This window comes from Mchenga conophoros, unplaced genomic scaffold (assembly GCF_057382185.1).
Source record: "Mchenga conophoros isolate Kocher_MC1m ecotype Shallow Benthic unplaced genomic scaffold, M_conophoros_male_GT1.1 unmapped_scaffold_6, whole genome shotgun sequence".
Lineage (NCBI taxonomy): Eukaryota > Metazoa > Chordata > Actinopteri > Cichliformes > Cichlidae > Mchenga > Mchenga conophoros.
The window spans coordinates 232,032-252,885 of NW_028182333.1; the positions used below are offsets into that span (position 1 = coordinate 232,032).

General features: G+C 42.4%; 1 protein-coding gene across 1 annotated transcript in view; it reads left to right on the forward strand.

The window, feature by feature from the left end:
- LOC146546160 (uncharacterized) overlaps positions 1-20,854 on the forward strand; it is a 168,397-nt gene that overhangs the window by 2,482 nt on the left and 145,061 nt on the right. The window contains exons 2-4 of the mRNA XM_085266651.1: positions 611-860; positions 1,790-1,963; positions 2,238-2,405. Of these exons, the coding sequence (XP_085122777.1) occupies positions 611-860; positions 1,790-1,963; positions 2,238-2,405 (592 nt within the window). The remainder of the gene's footprint in view (positions 1-610; positions 861-1,789; positions 1,964-2,237; positions 2,406-20,854) is intronic.

Here is a 20,854-nt window from a genome sequence, read left to right on the forward strand (position 1 = left end):
ATCCACTTCCTGGTGGTTCAGGCCAAAGTGAAGAAGGTCAAGTATGATGGAGGAGCTGAGACAGATCCACACTGGAGTCCAGAGAGCAGGAAGATGATGGAGTCTCTGGGAAAACTGGCTTTTGATCAGCTGCAGAAAGGAAACCTGATCTTCTATGAATCAGACCTGACAGAGTGTGGCATCGATATCAGAGCAGCCTCAGTGTACTCAGGAGTGTTCACACAGATCTTTGAAGAGGAGAGAGGACTGTTCCAGGACAAGGTGTTCTGCTTCATCCATCTGAGTGTTCAGGAGTTTCTGGCTGCTCTTCATGTCCATCTGACCTTCATCAACTCTGGACTCAATCTGCTGGAACAACAACAAACAACATCCAAGAAGTCTGAAACAGGAGAATCTGCAAAGAAACACTTCTACCAGAGTGCTGTGAACAAGGCCTTACAGAGTCCAAATGGACACCTGGACTTGTTCCTCCGCTTCCTCCTGGGTCTTTCCCTGCAGACCAATCAGACTCTCCTACGAGGTCTGCTGACACAGACAGGAAGTAGCTCACAGACCAATCAGGAAACAGTCCAGTACATCAAGAAGAAGCTCAGTAAGAATCTGTCTGCAGAGAAAAGCATCAATCTGATCCACTGTCTGAATGAACTGGATGATCGTTCTCTAGTGGAGGAGATCCAACAGTCCCTGAGATCAGGAAGTCTCTCCACAGATGAACTGTCTCCTGCTCAGTGGTCAGCTCTGGTCTTCATCTTACTGTCATCAGAAGAAGATCTGGATGTGTTTGACCTGAAGAAATACTCTGCTTCAGAGGAGGCTCTTCTGAGGCTGCTGCCAGTGGTCAAAGCCTCCAACAAAGCTCTGTAAGTAAATCTGTGATCATGTTTATTTTTAAAATGTTGATTAAAAGTGGTCATAGATTTCTTCCATGACAGATCCATGTCCTAAAACCATGAGACAGCGTAGTTGTATAGTATAAAAGAAAAAAGGAGAACTTTTGACCACAATATTGTAACTTGAATGAACTTTTGATACAGCCTTTAAACATAAAATTTATGAACAGAATCAGTGACAAAGGGCAGCCCTGGTGGAGCCCATCACCCACCGGACTTATTACTATCCAACGTATTGCCGGCTATGCCAACCAAGCTCTTGCAATGGTTGTAAAAGGATCGAATGGCCCGTAGCAATGGCCATGAAATGTTTCTCAGTTTTATTATTTTCAGTCACATCTGTTTTTGATTATTAACTGAATATTTTAAAATTCAGGCTTTTTATGTTATACAAAACATCATATTTTCTTATGATGTCTTGTATTGATTCTGAAGGAATAGTTTTCATCAGTATCGCAGATACCAACCTGAATTTTACTTTGTATTGGATCAGAAAGGAAATCAGTGGCATCACACATCACTTACAGCAACTTCAGTACCACTCCATTTTAATAAACTGGGGGGAGGTGCACCAAGATTCAGTATGAGATAAAGAATTATTTTTAACTGTAAGGTTGGAGAAATCTGTTGTTGGAAATTGGAAGAACAGGTCATCTTAAAAATCACTGCATTGTAGTTTTATTCAGGCCCCTTCAATCTGTGATCGCTGTTGCTTTGCATTGTAAATGCTACTATTACAAAAGTCACAAATATTAGTGTATGTGTGTGTTGTTGGGTAATAAACCAAGAGAGATACAGAATCTACCAGCACCTCACTGATTTCTGCTTAAAAACAATAAAAAAGCAATAAAGCTCTGATTTGTTTGGTTGATCTTGTCTCCCTTCCACCTTGATTTCAGACTGAGTGGCTGTAACCTGTCAGACAGAAGCTGTGAAGCTCTGTCCTCAGTCCTGAGCTCCCAGTCCTCCCATCTGACAGAGCTGGACCTGGGTAACAACAACCTGCAGGATTCAGGAGTGAAGCTTCTGTCTGCTGGGATGAAGAGTCAATACTGCAAACTGGAAACGCTGAGGTCAGATCAAGCGATATCGATTTTTTTTTTCATCAATTAACATCATTTAATCAATTTCATTTGGAAAAAATTAACAGTGTTTATGTTTTGTTTTTTTAATGAATCCATGCAAGTCACAGTAAACTGCCACATTTGTCTTTTGTAACATGAGGCAATAAGGATTCCAGCATGTCCTGAAACAGTGTTGAAATATTGTAAATGTAGTAGCTCCTCATGGCACCATGAATATACTTTAACACAAGTGTTTCATGTCTTCTTGTCATCCTTTCTTCAGACTGAGTGGCTGTAACCTGTCAGACAGAAGCTGTGAAGCTCTGTCCTCAGTCCTGAGCTCCCAGTCCTCCCGTCTGACAGAGCTGGATCTGGGTAACAACAACCTGCAGGATTCAGGACTGAAGCTTCTATTTTCTGCAGTGGAGAGTCCAAAGTGTACAATTCTCAGGTCAGGATTCAGTCTTTCTGATGATGATTTAAACCTGAGTCAGGTCAATAAATGGCTTACTCATTTACAACAGACATGATTTGTCAAATCACCTTATATCTAACCCAAAGGTCCTGTGTTTACTACTTTGATTTTTTAGTAAAACACAGGACCTCTTAATATTTATCTAAGAGACCATATATAATTTTTTTCCCTGGATCATGTGTGTACCCTCCTGGTTGGAGCTCCAGCAGCCTGTATCAGTGAATGGGACTTTAAATGAAATTGCTGCCCCTGTCAGGAAGAGGTCTGAGTGACACACAAAACAGAAAATATGAGCACTGCATGTGTCTGAGGCTACTCAGATACAGACCTGAATGAGACACTAACTTTGTCTCTGAGAGATAACTTTTATTATTAAATACACTTCATTTCTCATCTGTGTAGAGAATGTAGAGTTTGACATGCTAATATTACAAAATGAAAAATCACACTGAGTCACAAAGAAATTGTTTTGGAGTATTTATGGTTCAGCTGATGAAATTGTTCAAACAAACCAGTAATTTACACCGAAACAGCACAAGTGAAACTTTTTCGAGGGACTTACACTAAGCTTGTCCTGGTACACCTGTAGAGCCCAGCTTCTATGGACCATGAGCTTAAGTTCTGTGCTGCTCTGATTTATTGCCCGTGCTGTCTTTCAGTTCAGCTTTGTCGAGTCTCTGGTAGGATTTCTTTTACATGACCTGTGTAAAAACAAAACAGGAAACACATTAAGCTGAAGTAAGATGCACAATTTGAAAAATGGGGCACAAAAAATGTTGCTGCTTTCTGGAAAGTGCGTCTAAGAAGACCCAATGGAGAAAGTGAAGAGAAAAATCAAAGATTAAGAAGAAGAAAATGGCAGAGCAGTTTCTCTTGGACTGCCTGCAGATGGGGTGAGACTCTAGAAACAGGGATGATTGGAGAAAATGCAAAGAGGCCATAGGATAAACCAGGAGATGAATACTCTGGTGTTCTGGGGATAGTGGGAGTGAGAGGGAGAGATGCCAGTAAATGATTTCAAGGATAAATTTGAGAGAATCAGAGCTAAGAAACCAAAGCAAGTGGGGAACTACAAACATATGGACAGACTCATAATTAGGCCAAAGACACATTAAAGCAATTATTACAGGTTTAGAAACAGGGATGGATATGAAGGAGCTTAGCATGAATTTGCATTGAGGAAAGAATAGCAACGAGCATCAGAGGAAACAGTTAGGAAAACTAAAAGGATGTACTGCAGGAATACTGCAGTACTTTAGGAAGAACTACCGTATTTCCCGGACTACAGAGCGCACCTGAATATTAGCCGCACAAGCTAAAATCAGGGGAAAATCCTGTTTTGTACATACATTAGCCGCACCTGACTAAAAGCCGCAGGTGTTTCAATGTTGACTTATCATATGTAAGAGAATATGCACAAAGCGAATTGTCAGGAAAGAGATGGCTGTTTGGAGACACACCCCTTTTATCAATATTTGAAAAACAAGTTATGGGTACATATTTGCATAACTTTTTAGGTATATGTACAAGTACCGGTAATTACAAGTACAAAACATGTACTGTGCTTCATAAATGAGTAACAAATGTAGTACATAACAGTAACCTACAGCACACCAGAACAATTGATTCGGACTACCTTTTAGGCTCAGGTGCAGTGACACGACTTTAAACAAGAAGAAAAGTCAGTCATTCACCATCTTCCTGCGCACTAAAACCACCAAAGTCCTCTTCTCCAGTGTCGGAAACAAACAGGCTCAGGGTGGCTTCGTCATCCACTCTCAGCTTCTTTCTTTCGTTGTCACTTTCAAAACCAAAGAAATCCTCGTTGTCAGTGTCAGAGTCGAACACCCTCAGAAGGGCCGTGGCGGTGTCCTCCTCTCCATCATGCAGCATTCAGCCTTCGAAATCTGTTGGTGATCGTGGATGTTTTCACACTTTTCCACGCTGTCAGAATCCAATGGTGGAGTTGGGCATAACTTGCTTTTTGCAAGTTTATCGCCGCTCATCATCCAGGCCTCCAGCTGAACGGGTAGCGCTACTTTGAAGTTTGTTTTTCGCGCTACCTCGTACTGCACTACGTTGCCTGACGGATGGACATGTGACCAACATACCACTCTTGAACCCCGATCCTTCCGCCAGGCAACGTAGTGCCGTACAACAGCGGAACAAACAAAACAAATCCGCTCATGGACAATCCATAGAAAAGCCGCACCTGACTAAAAGCCGCAGGGCTCAAAGCTTGTGCAAAAAGTAGCGGCTTATAGCCCGACAATTACGGTACACCAGTTCAGAATGTGTGGAGTACAGTTAAGAACATGAATGCAGACAGGAAACAACAGCAGCTGTTGTAAAGTAAATTCAAACTCCTTCATTAAATGCAGCTGGTTGAGTTGAAAACAATGGAGAATGATTGTGTTACGTTGTTTATTCTCTATAGAAATGGAGCAGGAGTGCATGCAGAGCTGGACGTGGGCTGTATATACATGCGTGTATCTGTTTGTCTGTGAGCAGAGAAAACAAAGCGCTGGAAATGTCATATTGAAATGTTAAATCAGGAAAATCCTGGAGAAGAGGATAGTTCTAATGTTCAGTTTGTAATGTTGAATTCAACACAGCTCTTAAATGCATTAAAATGACTTCACCTGACGTCAGACTGAGCAATCGGATTAGCTACTGATATTGATTTAACCCTTTAAGACCTACCATAGAACCAAGTCCGCCAGAGCTTATATTATATTTTTACATGCTGTAGAGCCATTTTTGGAGCATTTCAAGTTTGCTATACATCAATACAACCATTACAGCCTAAATTTTAATAATATGTATGTATTAAGTGCATAGTAATTACATAAATTGCAAAAAAGTGCAATAAACTACAAAAAATTGAAAATCGTTTTTGTTTTTTTAACATATATTTCTAGTTAGAAAAATTTAAGAGGCTTATCCCTCAAAACTGTAAATACAAAAAAAGTTGCACAAAAATAGTTTCCCACCTCAGGAAATTTATTTTGAGTGCCTTCATAGTTTTATTTTTGAAATACACCAATTTTATATACTGCAGGAAAAACGAAAATAAATATTATACTGCAAATTTGCAAAATAACAGCATATGCATCAAAATAAACTATTTCCAGCAGAGCAATATGAGTCCTAAGCATATGTGGAAGGAAACTGTAACCTAGGACAAGCTGATGGCATAAGATGTAAATACAACTCCTCAGGTTTCATATGCAAAAAAAATTATTGCGCTAGCTCACGTGGTTACAGTGCTACCGGGATTTAAAAATAGTTGCGCAAAACGGAGTGTGCCCACTCTGACCAGTTTTAAAGGGTTAAAGCAGGATCTCACTTTAAACCTAAAGAACTTGCTATGAGCATGCAGTGCATTCATGGTTATTATTCATACGATTGTGGGGAGCTAATAAAGTGCAACTATCACATTACATTTTATTATTAAATTGTTGTTAACAATCCCTTCACTTCTGCTTATCTAATTCATGGTTGCAGGATGGCTGACAGCTTCCATTAGGCAGGAGGTAATGTCCATTCTGGCCACAGTGCAACCCACAATGTGTAACTGACACTATTATATTGCATTATGTCACATTGTTACATCTTTTTAATAAATGATGACAGTCAGCTGAATTTGCTGCCCCCTTGGTGGAGGACATCAGGATCAGCAGCTGCTGCTCCATCACAAACACCACAGAAGAAGAACAACACTGGATCAGATTATCTGGACGTGTTTGACAGGGACAGTGTTCATGTTCATGGACATCAGGACAAAAACAGACGATGGAAACCTGCCAGATTTGAGCTAAACTGCTCATTTCCATGTGTAGTCCCTGGGAGGTCACATGACCAACAAAGACACACAAGCTGTGTCCCAAAACGTCGGCTGCATCCTCCGGAGGCCGCATTTGAAGGCCGATGACGTCACAGCCAGGCGACGAAGGCTGTCCCGATTCCTCGACTCCTTCAAATGCGTCCTTCATTCCCCCGAGTTTGAAGGATGGGTCGGGTGTGTCCTTCGTGGCCCACCATATCCCAGAATTCATAGCGCGGCCCAGCCAAATTTCAGCTGCCAACAATGGCGGCCGCTACTAAGTTTTAAAATTTAACGAGGGAGCACTACTTACTTACAATGAATTCTTTACACTATATAATTTTCCCGTCAGTGTTGGGGAATTCTCAATGGTGCTTGTTGCCATACCCTCAGGGACTTTAATGTTATATAAAAACACTGACAGCTCAATATCTGCCTCAGTCACTCTCCCTGATCCAGCTGAGTCAGCAGTGGGAAAAATCTGCTTTTCACAGGAACTTGGTAACAGCAATAAGAGAATACGTAGTTTATTCCAAGAAGATATCATGTCTCTCCCATATATAGAATATCTTACTGGAACCGACATGTTCCAGATATCACCTGGAAGACAGTCTGGATGATCCCATAAATATCTAATTGTGAACAAGGTGAAGGAAATCTCATATAAAATTCTTCATAAATGTGACCCAGCCAGTCACTATATGGTAACATTTAAAAGAGACATAAATACTAATTGAACTTTCTGTGGGGATCATCCAGAAACTGTGGCACATCTCTTTTGGTTCCTCTACACAGAGATTCTGGAAGAATTTAGCAGTTTTGTTATTGTCCATATTTTAAGGGAGTTTTCTTTACGATGGGAAAATGTTTTATTCTTTTTCTTTAAGTTCCCCAGGAAGAATGATAAATGTTTTTTTATAAAAAATTTGTTAATACTTTTAGCTATTTTATATCCATAAATGTAAGTTTATTAATAAAACACCATATTTCTGCCTTTTTATAAGGATATGAATTGTACATACAATCAATTTCAGACTCAACCAACAAAAAGCCTCTCAGAACAATATTTATATGTTGATTTTTTTCGCCTACTCATATCATCATTTTTTTTACTCCTGGTTCTGTATGTTCATGTTCTGTTCTTTTGTAAACTTCATCTGTTTGTATGTTGTATACTCATTGTGTTTCAATAAAGTTCGATTTAAAAAAAGGTACGTTCTAAACGAAGCTTCAGACGTCACTGATCACGTGACTCTGGCCAAACGAATCAAGCCTCGACACGGTGCTTCTGAAGCAGCGCGTTGATCTTTCTGACACACGCACCGGAGCGTCAGCTTCAAGCGGACCATCACTACGTCTCACATCTAAAGGTGTCAAGGTAACTTTGAACTGAGTTCAGTCAATCTGGAGTTTTTCCAAGTTTTCTGTTGCTCTCTGTGAGAGAAGAGCGTTAAAGGCGGGGCTCTCCAGAGTCCAGCAAAACAGGAAACCACAGCTGGGTGTGTGTAAGTGTGCAAACCAATAGAATGCATCGTGGTGGGGGGGGGCATCACGGGCAAGAAAAAAATGAAATAATCGGTCGTACCCATGCTTCCCCGACGTCATGCCAGCGCATATTGGGAAATTCGTAGGCACCGATCGGTTTTCTATCAGCCATTTGCTGGGAGTAAGGGCGCCCTCCGTTTGCGAGGTGCGCCTGCTGCTGGCGGCACAGGGAGGAGAGGGCGGGGCGGCGGGGAGTCTCTGGCTGGCTGGAGCGGCATCTAATAACCAACTCGCAAAACAAAATAAAAACAACACAACAGATATTATGATACAGACTTATAATCTGCACCCATGTTTTTTCTAAATTCTATAAAGTGAGCGCGAGAGCCCTCGGTGCGCCTGCGCGCTGCTGAAGTCAAAGTAAACTTTATTGTCATCTCCGCTACAGACAGTCCAGCATATAGAGAGACGAGACGACGAGGCTGCAGTTACAGCGGTGCAAGTAAACAAACAATAAATATAAGAAGAGTAAGAAAATAAATCTACACTTTAGGACTCGGGGTAAAGGATCAATAACAATTTAAATTTATAATTTACAGTTTGATGATTTAAAGTCTCACACAACCCGTCAAAAGGGGCGGGGCCGGCTGCTTCCAAGTAGAGCACATTTCATTTATAATGATGTAAATCCAAGCCCATCATGGATTCACGATCTGAATCCTGGGTTGTGTGAAATCCCAGAAATCAACCTTAGACAAAGTGAATCTGTGAACTAAGGTGTAGGTCTGTTAGGCAGGGCCGTGCAGAGAGGTTTAAAGGGGCGGGTGCTCAAAGTTAAAAAGGGGCACATTGAACCAGGCTGAATAACAACAACACACTTTCATCAAGAATCTAATATGAGCAACAAGGCAAAGCAAACGTAGCCGATGCTTTACCTGATGGGTACAATGTTGCTGTTGAGGGGTTGCTGTGGATAGTGCTGGAGGGCAGGCAGGGCTGGACTGGGACAAAAAATCGGCCCGGGCATTTTGACTGGAGACCGGCCCACCAAAAATGTGACGTCATTCATGGATAAAACCGCAAAGGATTCTGGGAACTTTTGGCAAGCGGTACTAGCGCATACAGGCTTTCAATTGAACTCAGTCACACAGCGATAAAAAGAAACACAAAAAATGACAAGAAGCTGCTGTATTATTAACTGCAATAGCCGGTGTTGTGCCAAAAAGTGATTGTCTGCCAAAAACTGATTTCCGGTATTTGCAAAGAAACTGATTGCTCGTATTTAAATTGCTATAAATAACTTGTTGGGCTATAATATGTGAAACATATGTCAAATGCATCCCTCATGGATGACATAAAGTCATACTGAGCTACAAACAACATTAGTGTAACAAGGTAGAAGCCGCAATCAGTCTTTGGCAGTGACTTTTATATAACCTTTATTTATGCCGTAAAAAAAAATCTAATTAACATTAACAATGTATTTTGTAAGAAGTAGTTGGACAGCAGAAATGGCTCAAATATTACAATTATTTTTCCACTACTAATTAATTACCGTTGAGCTCAAAGGTTATATTAATACACGGTTAACGAATGTGTATTTATGACGACGATTTGTGAGACGAACAAAGGTAAACTTACCTTTGTTCGTACGATGGTCTTTCGGTGCATTTCAAGGTCCTGCACCCATCCGTCGGTAAACTGTACCTGGGCTTGTTGCAGTGACCTGAAGTTACTAAACTTCATGAGTGTATGCACTCACTCCAAGAACCGTATAATTATAAATCTGAGCGTGGTGAAAGTTGGGCAGCACGCTAACGTCTTTTGTCCCTCTGTGTGCTCGTAAGGGTCTGACCCTTTCACTCCTTTGATTTTTCCTCGTATCTTTTCTTTGTCTTTTCGTCGAGTCTGTCTTTGTACGGACCGGCATTGTTCTCCGTCGTTTTGTACATTCCTTTTTTGTGCGGCAAAGATAAAACAAGAAGGTATTGGAACCGGAGAATGAACGTTTTGCAGTGCTGCAATTGCAAATGCTTGTATTTGATGCGGTACTTGGATTGTTTTGCCAGGAGTTCCCGGCATGCAATGCGCAAAGTCACGTGGTCTGTCAATCGCTATAGGAAAAACCATAAAGCCTTTGCATGAAAACAACTGCTTTGATGTACACTGCCTTGTTGGGATATATGTATCAATCTAATAAAGTTAAACCTACACCATTCTCCCTATTCGGGATTTTAAACAGTACATAGCGGAAACAAAAAGACTGCTTGGTAGAGTTAACCTCCTGAACTATCTACAACACATGGTAGAAACCTGAAATTAAGACCAAGAACACTAGAGGTGAGACATGATCATTAATTAATATTAAAATTAATAAATGACAGATTTAGGGATATTTTCATAAAGTATTTATTTACCAAAACAATAGAAAACAGCATGGTAGCACAATATATTTTGCTAACACAGCAACCTTTAAATATGAAAGGAGACAGAGAAAGAAAGGTGAGAAAGAAGAATAAGAATAACACTTAATTGAGTTTTTGATGGCATTTTACACACAGTACTAATACAGTATCTAGAAAATATGGGAAAATACTGGCATCATATACAGTACTTACTTCTGAAGAAATTATATGGGACCCTGAAAAACAGGACACAAGTGAAAGGACAAAGAACTGTGAATGGCAATTGATGGACTTGCTCAGATGATCACAGTACTGGCATCTTTATTCCAGAAAGGAATTAGAGAAATCATATACACTAGTACTTACGTTGATGAACTTAAAAAGTTGAATGGTCTCGAACCTCTTAAACAAACAATGTATGATCAGACCCTGACAAACAGGACAGAAAGGAATAAAGATTAGATGAATATTAAAATCTATAAAGGACAGATTATGATTGAATTGTATCACCAAAGACTATTCACTCATCAATAAAAGGTCACCTACAACACTTCCACAGCAGCAACACTGAACATATCTTAAGACATGGAAACCTTTATGAAGTGAAAGGACAGACATTGAAGGTTGAGAAAGAATTGTACTTAATAGATTTTTTCAGACGATGACAGTACTGGTATGCTTACTCTAGAAAAATGGTTGAATCATATTCCATATAGTACTTACTTAAAATGAACACACTTCAGTCCTCCTAAAATGACTGACAGCATCTGAAATGAAACAATGACAGATTAAGACTGTAAGAATATATGTTTATAAATGCCTAATACTCCAATCTCATATTTATTCTGTCTATTAAGATGGACAAATTCTAAGCATTTACCAATCACTTGACTTGTTTGAAGTGAAGGTAGATACTAAACGTATTCGTTTAGGCAATAACAATAAAGCTGAATTTAATATTAACAATAGATAATTAGGAATGTTTTGCTCATTTTTATTTCACCTCACCAGGTTACAAAAGGAGCTTTCTCAGCAGGTCACTCTTCTCAGCTACCCTGTCAATGACCATGTCAGAGTCCAATGACATGAGAATGTCCTTTTCAGTGGCCATCAGCATAAACATCTCCAGCTTGTTTGCAGACAGGCTGCTTCGGAGTCTGCTTTTAATGAACTTGAGTGTAGAGAACGTTCTTTCACAGGCAACCTGAGTGAGGGAGAGGGTCAGCAGGTACTTGTATGCCAGCCCAAGGAGACGATAGGCATCAGACAGCATGTTGAACCGCCTGAGTATTTGATAGCAGCACAGTGGGCAATTTTTGCAAGAACCACAGCTTTCGGTCACAATTTCAATTTCTTCGTCCCATTCTTCAGATCTGTCCTTTGCTGTTCTGGTCGTGTACTCATCTACATGTGATGTCTTAAGCCTTTCCCACTGTTCAGCAAAACGTTTCAGTTCTGACTGAAGGTTATTAACTGTAGCCCTGCTGTCAAATTTAAGTAGACAGGCGCTGAGGTTCTGAAATGCATTACTTGGAAGAGAAACTGTTCTGACCTGGCTAAACTTCCTGGGGTCCAACCATGCCAAATCGGCAAGAAGAGGGCCATGTATGACAAATCGTCTGTGGATTGCTTCAATAACTGTGTCCAGGATGATGTTGTGCACTTTCACCTCATATGATTTCTCAGCATTGATTTGCAACTCATCTTCAGGCATCTCTCCGGCCATGCCTTTTCTCCTTTTGGCTCTCTTTTTAGGTAGTTCAGCCTCCACTTCCATGTCTGTGTTGTTCTCCCTCTCCTCTAGTTTTTGATTTGTCTGTTTCACAAATGTGTCTGCAGCTGTCTTCACAGTTGGAAAGTCCCTGGCAATACTTTTGAGGCCATCTTGTGTGGCAGTCACCATATGATGGGCAGAGAGAATGTCCATCCCCTTTGACTGGAGGTACTTTGACAGAGGAGTTGTTGCTCAAACACTCTAAGAAATATCTGTGCTGTTAACACAGTTTCATGCTTCAAGAGACACTCTTTAAAGCCTCGTGCTTTGACACAAACAGCTGGCTTTTCTTTTTCCCTCTTTTCAATGGCTTCCATCGTCAGCACTACATCAACGAAGAGGCCATCATCTGGTTTTCCAAAATGTCCAAAGATTTTCTGGAGGGCATCGTGCTTGGCCCACCACCGTGTCTCACCTATTGGACTGAGGCGTCTGTGTCTTGTGTTTTCGGTTTGTTTCTCCCACAGATTAACCCTGTGATGGGACTCCTTGATGAACACAGCTATGTCATTAAGTAAATTAAAGAGTGATCCACTTTCAATGACACTTTGTGTTGTGTCAGCAATCACAAGATTAAGTATGTGTGCATAGCACCACACATGCACATGAGTTGGAGACTGGGCAGTCATAAGTGCTGAAAAGCCTTTGTACTGGCCCTGCATATTTGAAGCACCATCTGTTGCATTCCCAATGCACATGACCTTGTCTAGATTCAGATGCTCTAAAACTCCGGAAAGCAAGTTTACAAAGTACTGCCCCGTGGATGCTTCGCACCTCACTATGGAGACAAGCCTCTCCTGCACAGACTCAGTAACATACCTGATGATTACTGAACACTGATCATAACCTGTGATGTCTTGGGTTGTGTCTAGCTGAACAGAAAACATCCCAGCTTTCTGGACATCACTGGCGATGCTCTCTTGAAGGAGATGGCCAAGTGCATCAATCACTGAGTTGACAGTTGTTTTGGAGAGTAGGGTGATGAGAGATCCTCTACCTCTTGATCCACTGGTCTGATGCAACTTCTTGCTTTTTTCAATGCAGTCATTCAAATGTTCTCCAAGGCACATATCATACTTGCCTAATAACACAATCAGTTCCAGAAAGTTACCATGATCGATGGTGTTATCACCTAAAGTGTATGCAGCCTCATTCTCCACATGCCTATAGCTGAGTCCCCTCTTCCCAAGTACTTTGATCACATCCACTATACGCTCTAAAACTTGCCGTCTCTTTTTCACTTGTGCTCTGTGAGCTGACAACTGACTGCCAGCAAACAAGCTCCTGATGTTGCCTTTTGAGCACCTTAAGAAAAAAGCTTCAGCACAGGTCTGGTGTGTAGTGCTCTTTTCATGCTCCTCTGTGCGCAGATGTATATGTCGCCAGTCACTCATGCCTGTTATAAATGTGCTGGTGTCAGTCAGCCTTGCAAATGCCAGACACACAAAGCAGAACAATAAATGGCGTTCTTTGCAATAAGTAAGCCACTTCCTGTTGGTGCCATCTTTACAGCTGAACACCCTCATCACAACTGCACTGCTACTGTTCTGCTGTGGGTGGTAATCTAAGAAGGCCTGTAATATGGCAGGTTCAGGGCGAGCAAAGTCATCGATGCCCTGGCTCTCACTCTCCTGCTCTTCCATCTCTCTCTTGCTCCATCTCTCTCTCTCTTGCTCCATCTCTCTCTCTTGCTCTTCCATCTCTCTCTCTTGCTCTTCCATCTCTCTCTCTTGCTCTTCTCTCTCTCCTGCTCTTCCATCTCTCTCTCTTGCTCTTCCATCTCTCTCTCCTGCTCTTCCATCTCTCTCTCTTGCTCTTCCATCTCTCTCTCTTGCTCTTCCATCTCTCTCTCCTGCTCTTCCATCTCTCTCTCCTGCTCTTCCATCTCTCTCTCCTGCTCTTCCATCTCTCTCTCTTGCTCTTCCATCTCTCTCTCTTGCTCTTCCATCTCTCTCTCTTGCCCTTCCATCTCTCTCTCTTGCCCTTCCATCTCTCTCTCTTGCTCTTCCATCTCTCTCTCTCTCTTGCTCTTCCATCTCTCTCTCTTGCTCTTCCATCTCTCTCTCTTGCTCTTCCATCTCTCTCTCCTGCTCTTCCATCTCTCTCTCTCCTGCTCTTCCATCTCTCTCTCTCTCTTGCTCTTCCATCTCTCTCTCTCTTGCTCTTCCATCTCTCTCTCCTGCTCTTCCATCTCTCTCTCTCCTGCTCTTCCATCTCTCTCTCTCTCTTGCTCTTCCATCTCTCTCTCTCTTGCTCTTCCATCTCTCTCTCTTGCTCCATCTCTCTCTCTCTTGCTCTTCCATCTCTCTCTCTTGCTCTTCCATCTCTCTCTCTTGCTCTTCCATCTCTCTCTTGCTCCATCTCTCTCTCTCTTGCTCTTCCATCTCTCTCTCCTGCTCTTCCATCTCTCTCTCTCCTGCTCTTCCATCTCTCTCTCTCTCTTGCTCTTCCATCTCTCTCTCTCCTGCTCTTCCATCTCTCTCTCTTGCTCTTCCATCTCTCTCTCCTGCTCTTCCATCTCTCTCTCTTGCTCTTCCATCTCTCTCTCTTGCTCTTCCATCTCTCTCTCTCCTGCTCTTCCATCTCTCTCTCTTGCTCTTCCATCTCTCTCTCTTGCTCTTCCATCTCTCTCTCTCCTGCTCTTCCATCTCTCTCTCTTGCTCTTCCATCTCTCTCTCCTGCTCTTCCATCTCTCTCTCTTGCCCTTCCATCTCTCTCTCTTGCTCTTCCATCTCTCTCTCCTGCTCTTCCATCTCTCTCTCTTGCTCTTCCATCTCTCTCTCCTGCTCTTCCATCTCTCTCTCTCCTGCTCTTCCATCTCTCTCTCTTGCCCTTCCATCTCTCTCTCTTGCTCTTCCATCTCTCTCTCTTGCCCTTCCATCTCTCTCTCTTGCCCTTCCATCTCTCTCTCTTGCCCTTCCATCTCTCTCTCTCTCTTGCTCTTCCATCTCTCTCTCTCTCTTGCTCTTCCATCTCTCTCTCTCTCTTGCTCTTCCATCTCTCTCTCTCCTGCTCTTCCATCTCTCTCTCTCCTGCTCTTCCATCTCTCTCTCTTGCCCTTCCATCTCTCTCTCTTGCTCCATCTCTCTCTCTTGCCCTTCCATCTCTCTCTCTTGCTCTTCCATCTCTCTCTCTCTCTTGCTCTTCCATCTCTCTCTCTTGCTCTTCCATCTCTCTCTCTTGCTCTTCCATCTCTCTCTCTTGCTCCATCTCTCTCTGCTGCTCTTCTGTCTCCTCTGTCACAGACTTCTCCACTTTTGATGATAAATCAGCTGGTGCAACATGGATTGGCACAATTTGTTAAGACTTTGAGAAGTTTGAGAAACTAACCTTAAGCATAAAATAAAATTTACTATCAGTAACTTCATAGCACCCGCCCAGCAGTATATAAACTCCGTCATGCTAGTTACGCTGTACGAGTTATTCTAAGCGACTGTATAAAGTCACCACAACGAAAACAAACTACAACTAAAATTAGTTTATATCTGACACAGATAGACAGCAGGTCATAACTTCTTACCTGAAGTTCAGTTCCTCTGCCACTATGACCGGCGGCCGCCTCGGGTCTCTCCTCCTCCTGCCTCCCCTTTCCTTCATCCACCTGCTGGCCTCCACCACTTGCTGATCTTGCTAAATCTATGGAAGCTATGCCATAGCTACCACCAAACAATTCAGTAATTTTCACACATTTGGCAGCGTCTGCCTGAAGGGCTTGTTTCTTTTTGGCCCTAATTTTTTCGGCACCTCCTTTCCTTTTTTTGTTCTCCATTTTCTTTAGTTCGTCTATAAGATTGCTAAACATGGGGGAGGGTGCATCCGACCTCCTCGGCTGTAATTGGTCCAGCCCAGAGTCGATCATGACCAATTGGCCAATCCAACACCTTTCATTGTTTATACCCTTCCCAAAAAAAAAACAAAACAAAAAAAAAAAACGGTCGGCCCATAAAAACAAAAAATCGCCAGCGGCCCACCGGGCAAGTGCCCGGTATGCCCGATGGCCAGTCCAGCTATGAGGGCAGGGCTGTGTTGGTCTGAGACTGTAGACATTAAAAAGTCCACAGGAGAGATGGTAGCTGATTAAACAAGTGTCATGAGATAATAACAAAATGCAAAGATTGGTGACAGCGCTTGGAACCATAAGGCAACAAAAAACTGTGAGAAATAATTTAGGCTCTGCCTGTGAATCACTCTTTGCTTCTCTTCTTCCATCCCATCATTTCATATATCACTCTGCGCACACACACACACACACACACACACACACACACACACACACACACACACACACACACACACATTAAAAAATAATAATAATAATTAAAAAAAAAAAGTTGCCTCAACAAAAGGGCACCTTGGGCACCATCAGGAAAGGGGCGGGTGCTCAAGCCCCTGTAGCCCCCCCCCCCCCCCCCCCCCTCTGTACGTTCCTGCTGTTAGGTTAATTGTGCTGATCCTCGGGTTGGGGGATTTGTGTTTGTACTGGAGCGCAAAATTCAAACCAATGGAAGATGGACAACAAAAGTTCAAAGCCATCAGGTGTTCAGGTTAGAAAAAAGAGAAAAGATGCAGGTAAGCAGACGTGTGATTGGATAATGGCAGCTCATCCTGAACCAATCAGACTAAACTCCAAACAATACATTATGTTACAGATTTTAATATTAATTAGTCATTGTTACTTGTTGATTTGTCCTTTTCTCATTGTGTGACGAATTATGACGACTGTTTGGTAGCTGTTATTGTCTCTCTCTCTCTCTTCATGTGTGTTTCTCTGGTGAAACAATAGTTTTGTGTTAATGTTAGGGCTGCACGATTTTGCATAAAATGAGAATCACGATTTTTTGGCTTAGAATTGAGATCATGATTCTCTCATAACAACAAATAAACATAAAAACAACAAATGTCTCACGTTTTGTTGTTGCAGCAAAATGTTGTCTTGCTTGAAATTCCGTCTCCACCGTTGCTCGACGCTGCGTGTACAGAGCAGGTAGTGCAACAATAGAAAAATAGTTGCGGGACGGCACTGTGTAGCGTTTGTCTAGGGTGTTGATCGTTTTCCTAAATCCCTCGTTTTGCACAGTGTTGATGGGAGCCATATTGTCAATCCTCAAGGATTGACGTACGCACGATGTAGTTATAAAACAGGGTTTATTCTGGTCTTGGCAACCCGTGAGAACTGCTCACGGACAAAACAATAAAACAAAAACATCACATCAAAATGCGCTCTTGTACGTAGTGTCAATCAATCAAAAAAATCCTTAATTACAGAAAATAAACCATTTAAAATACACAAACCTCGTGAGCTGACATCCAGGAGGTGCTAAATAGAGCTTTATGGCCTTATTGCCTTATCTTCCATCTTCTTCGTCAATTATTTTCACTCTTTAAACAATATTTTCTCCATGTGTGGAGCTAACTGTGAGTTGCAGCATGCAGACACCATGTGTGCTAGCAAAAGAAAAGTGGCTGGGTGGAGACCCAAACAGCAAAACTGTACCCTACACAGTTCACCACCAGAGGGTGCAAAGGAACAAAATCCAGACATACAGCTTAACAAATATCAAATGCAACAAACATCAAATGCAAAAGACCGTTACACTCCCACCAATCACTTGTGATTAAAAAGAATAAAGTATTGCCTATGAACTAATGAACGGCTTTTGAATGAACTATCGTGAATTATCCTTTAAGCAGAGTGCGGTGGAGAATCGTCTTCCGCTTCCATCAGAATGACTGTCTTCTGAATGGGTCTTTCCAGGTGCACAGGTTTGGAGTTACGTTTTCCTGCTCTATCCAGGGTTGGATCACTCAGCAGCAATTTCACCTTCCTCACTTTTCCATCCTTTCCAGGATACACTTCAATGATCCTTGCCAACTTCCACTGGTTGCGTGGAGTTATCTCATCCTTCAGGAGGACAACATCATTGATCTTAGCATTTCTGTGCTCTTTGGTCCACTTCTGTCTTCCTTGAAGATTTAACAAATACTCCTTTTTCCACCTTGTCCAGAAAGTGTTGGCAAGTAGTTGAACATGACGCCACCTCTTACGGAGATAAAGATCTTCTTTCACAAACCTTCCTGGAGGTGGAGAGATGATTGTGGACTTCATGGTTAGTATGTGATTCGGTGTTAAAGGTTCTGGGTTTGATGGATCACATAGTTGGTCAGTAGTCAATGGTCTGCTATTAATCACTGCCATGACTTCATACAGGAATGTCCTCAGAGAGGAGCTGTCGAGTTGTTTGGCTGATTGTTCCAGAATGGACATGAGAACACTTCTTATGGTGCGAATTTGTCTTTCCCAGACACAACCCATATGACTAGATGCTGGGGTGTACATGAGAAACTCACAGTCCAGTTTCCCTAGCTTGGCTTGATCCATTTCCTTAAATGCTCCAATAAACTCATTTCTAGTGCCGACAAAATTCGTGCCTTGATCACATCTTATCTGACGAACTGTACCTCTGATGGCCATGAATGCACGTAATGAGTTGATGAGGGAATCTGTAGAGAGATCGTCAAGCATTTCAAGATGCACTGCTCTGGAGCACATGCAAGTGATTAGCAAGCCATAACGCTTTAGCTCCTTGCGGCCTTCTTTGACATAAAAAGGACCAAAGCAGTCCATCCCACAGTAGGTGAATGGCGGTGTGGTCTCCATCCGATCCTCTGGGAGGTCTGCCATCTTCTGCTGCTCTGTGCGCCTTCTGAACCTTCTGCATTTTACACATTTATAGATGTAAGATGACACGATCTTGCTGCATCCAAGAATCCAGAATCTGTTAGCTCGAAGTTTGAGCAAAGGCTGTTTCTTGAACCATCTTTATGATTGTTAACTCTGCTTCCTTTCTCTCTTGTTACACTACTGATGTCGTGTGATCTACTCTTGTGATCCTTTGCTTCTTTCACATAGCGCTTGAGTCTAGCAACTGCCTTAATCATCCTCGACCAGTCGGAAAACTTGTGTAAGCGATCTAACAGTGACCTTTGTTCCTCCCCTTGTATCTTGTGGACTTGAACCTTCTTAACCTCCGGGTCACTGGTTGATAACTCTCCCACCTTAATTTCCCCACTGGGTATGATCTTCTGCCAAAGGAGGTCTGGGCCTTTGAACCAGTTTGATGCTACAAGTTGTTCTGCTGTGAGACCTCTTGAGGCGTGGTCTGCCGGATTATCTTCGGAAGTTACATACCTCCATTGGGTTGAATCTGTGCTTTGTTTGATGCGTTCCACTCGGTTTGCAACAAACACATGAAATCTTCTGGCTTCATTGCTGACATATCCGAGTACCACCTTCGAGTCAGTCCAATACCTTTCTTCTGAAATTTCCATTTCCAATTCCTTTTTCAGCATGTCACCAGTGCGCACAGCAACAACGGCCGCCGACAACTCAAGCCGAGGTATAGTTGTGACTTTGGTTGGTGGAACTCTTGATCTTCCCATCACCAATGAGCAGTGGACTTCACCAGTTGTGCTTACTGCTCTGAGGTAAGTGCACATTCCATATCCAGATGCACTTGCATCAGAAAAATGATGAAGTTCGTAGTGCTGTGCCTTGAAGGTCGAAGGAATGTAGCATCTGTGAACCTTTACGTCTGCAAGGTTTCCCAGGTCACGCAACCAATACTCCCACTGAGGTCGAAGTCTGTCAGGTAAGTTATCATCCTGGCTGAGTTTATCTCGACACATTTGTTGCAAAATCTGCTTTCCCAGCAGAATGAAAGGTGACACAAACCCAAGTGGATTGAACACAGAGGCGACTGTGGCCAATACTCCTCTTCTGGTGAGTGGTTTGTCCTTAACAACTACTCTGAACTGAAATTGATCTGATGCCACACACCATTGTACGCCAAGTGCTCTTTCCATGTGTACTTCACCGAGTGCCATATCTAGCTCTTTGGGAGCTGCAGCGCATTCTTCTTTCGGAAGCGAAGCTAGAACTTTGGTGCTGTTTGAGATGAACTTGTGCAACCGAAGTTTGCCCATGCTGCAGAGTTTGCGTGCTTCATTAACCAGCTGTATTGCCTGATCTTCAGTGTCAACACTTGCTAGTCCGTCATCAACATAGAAGTTGGTTTTGATGAACTTGATGGTTTCTTCATTAAAACTTCCTTCCCCTTCAGCTGCAAGATGCTTGAGGCCATAGTTGGCACAACCTGGAGAAGATGCTGCTCCAAATAGGTGTACCTTCATCCTGTAGACAGTGAATGGAGTTTCAAGGTCACCGTTCTCCCACCACAAGAACCGTAGGTAATCTTGGTCACAAGCATGCACATGGAATTGGTGGAACATGCGTTCGATGTCACACATGAAAGCCACTGGGCCTCTTCGGAAGCGACACAAGACTCCGAGCAAGGTGTTTGTTAGCTCTGGACCAGTGAGGAGATGGTCATTTAAGGAAGCGCCTTGGAACTTGGCAGAGGCATCAAAGACGACACGAATCTTTCCGGGTTTTTGTGGATGATACACACCATGATGTGGGATGTACCATACTGGTGTCTTGTCAATGTCTTGCTCTGTGACCTTTTCAGCATCTCCATGGGCTAAGATGTCATTCATGAATTTCTTATAGTCCATGTAGTACTGCTTGTTACTCTTGAGCCTTTTTTCTAAACATTTGAGGTGATGAATAGCACATACCTTGTTGTTTGGCAGGTTCGGCCTTTCACTCTTAAATGGGAGTGGCATTTCAAAATGACCATCCTCCTTGTGCCTAATGCCGGCCTTCATCTTTGTTAAAAATTTGAGATCTTCTTGAGAGACCTTTGTGTCTTCTGGTGCTTTCTCAACAAAGTCAGACTTCAACATCTTTAGGACCTCTGTGGGAGAGATCATTTCCTTTATTTGAGTTCTGTAGACATAGTGAACCTTGTTGGTGAGATTTAAAGAGGGATTAATGTCAGGCACCACTTCCTTCACAATGACTTGGTGACTTATT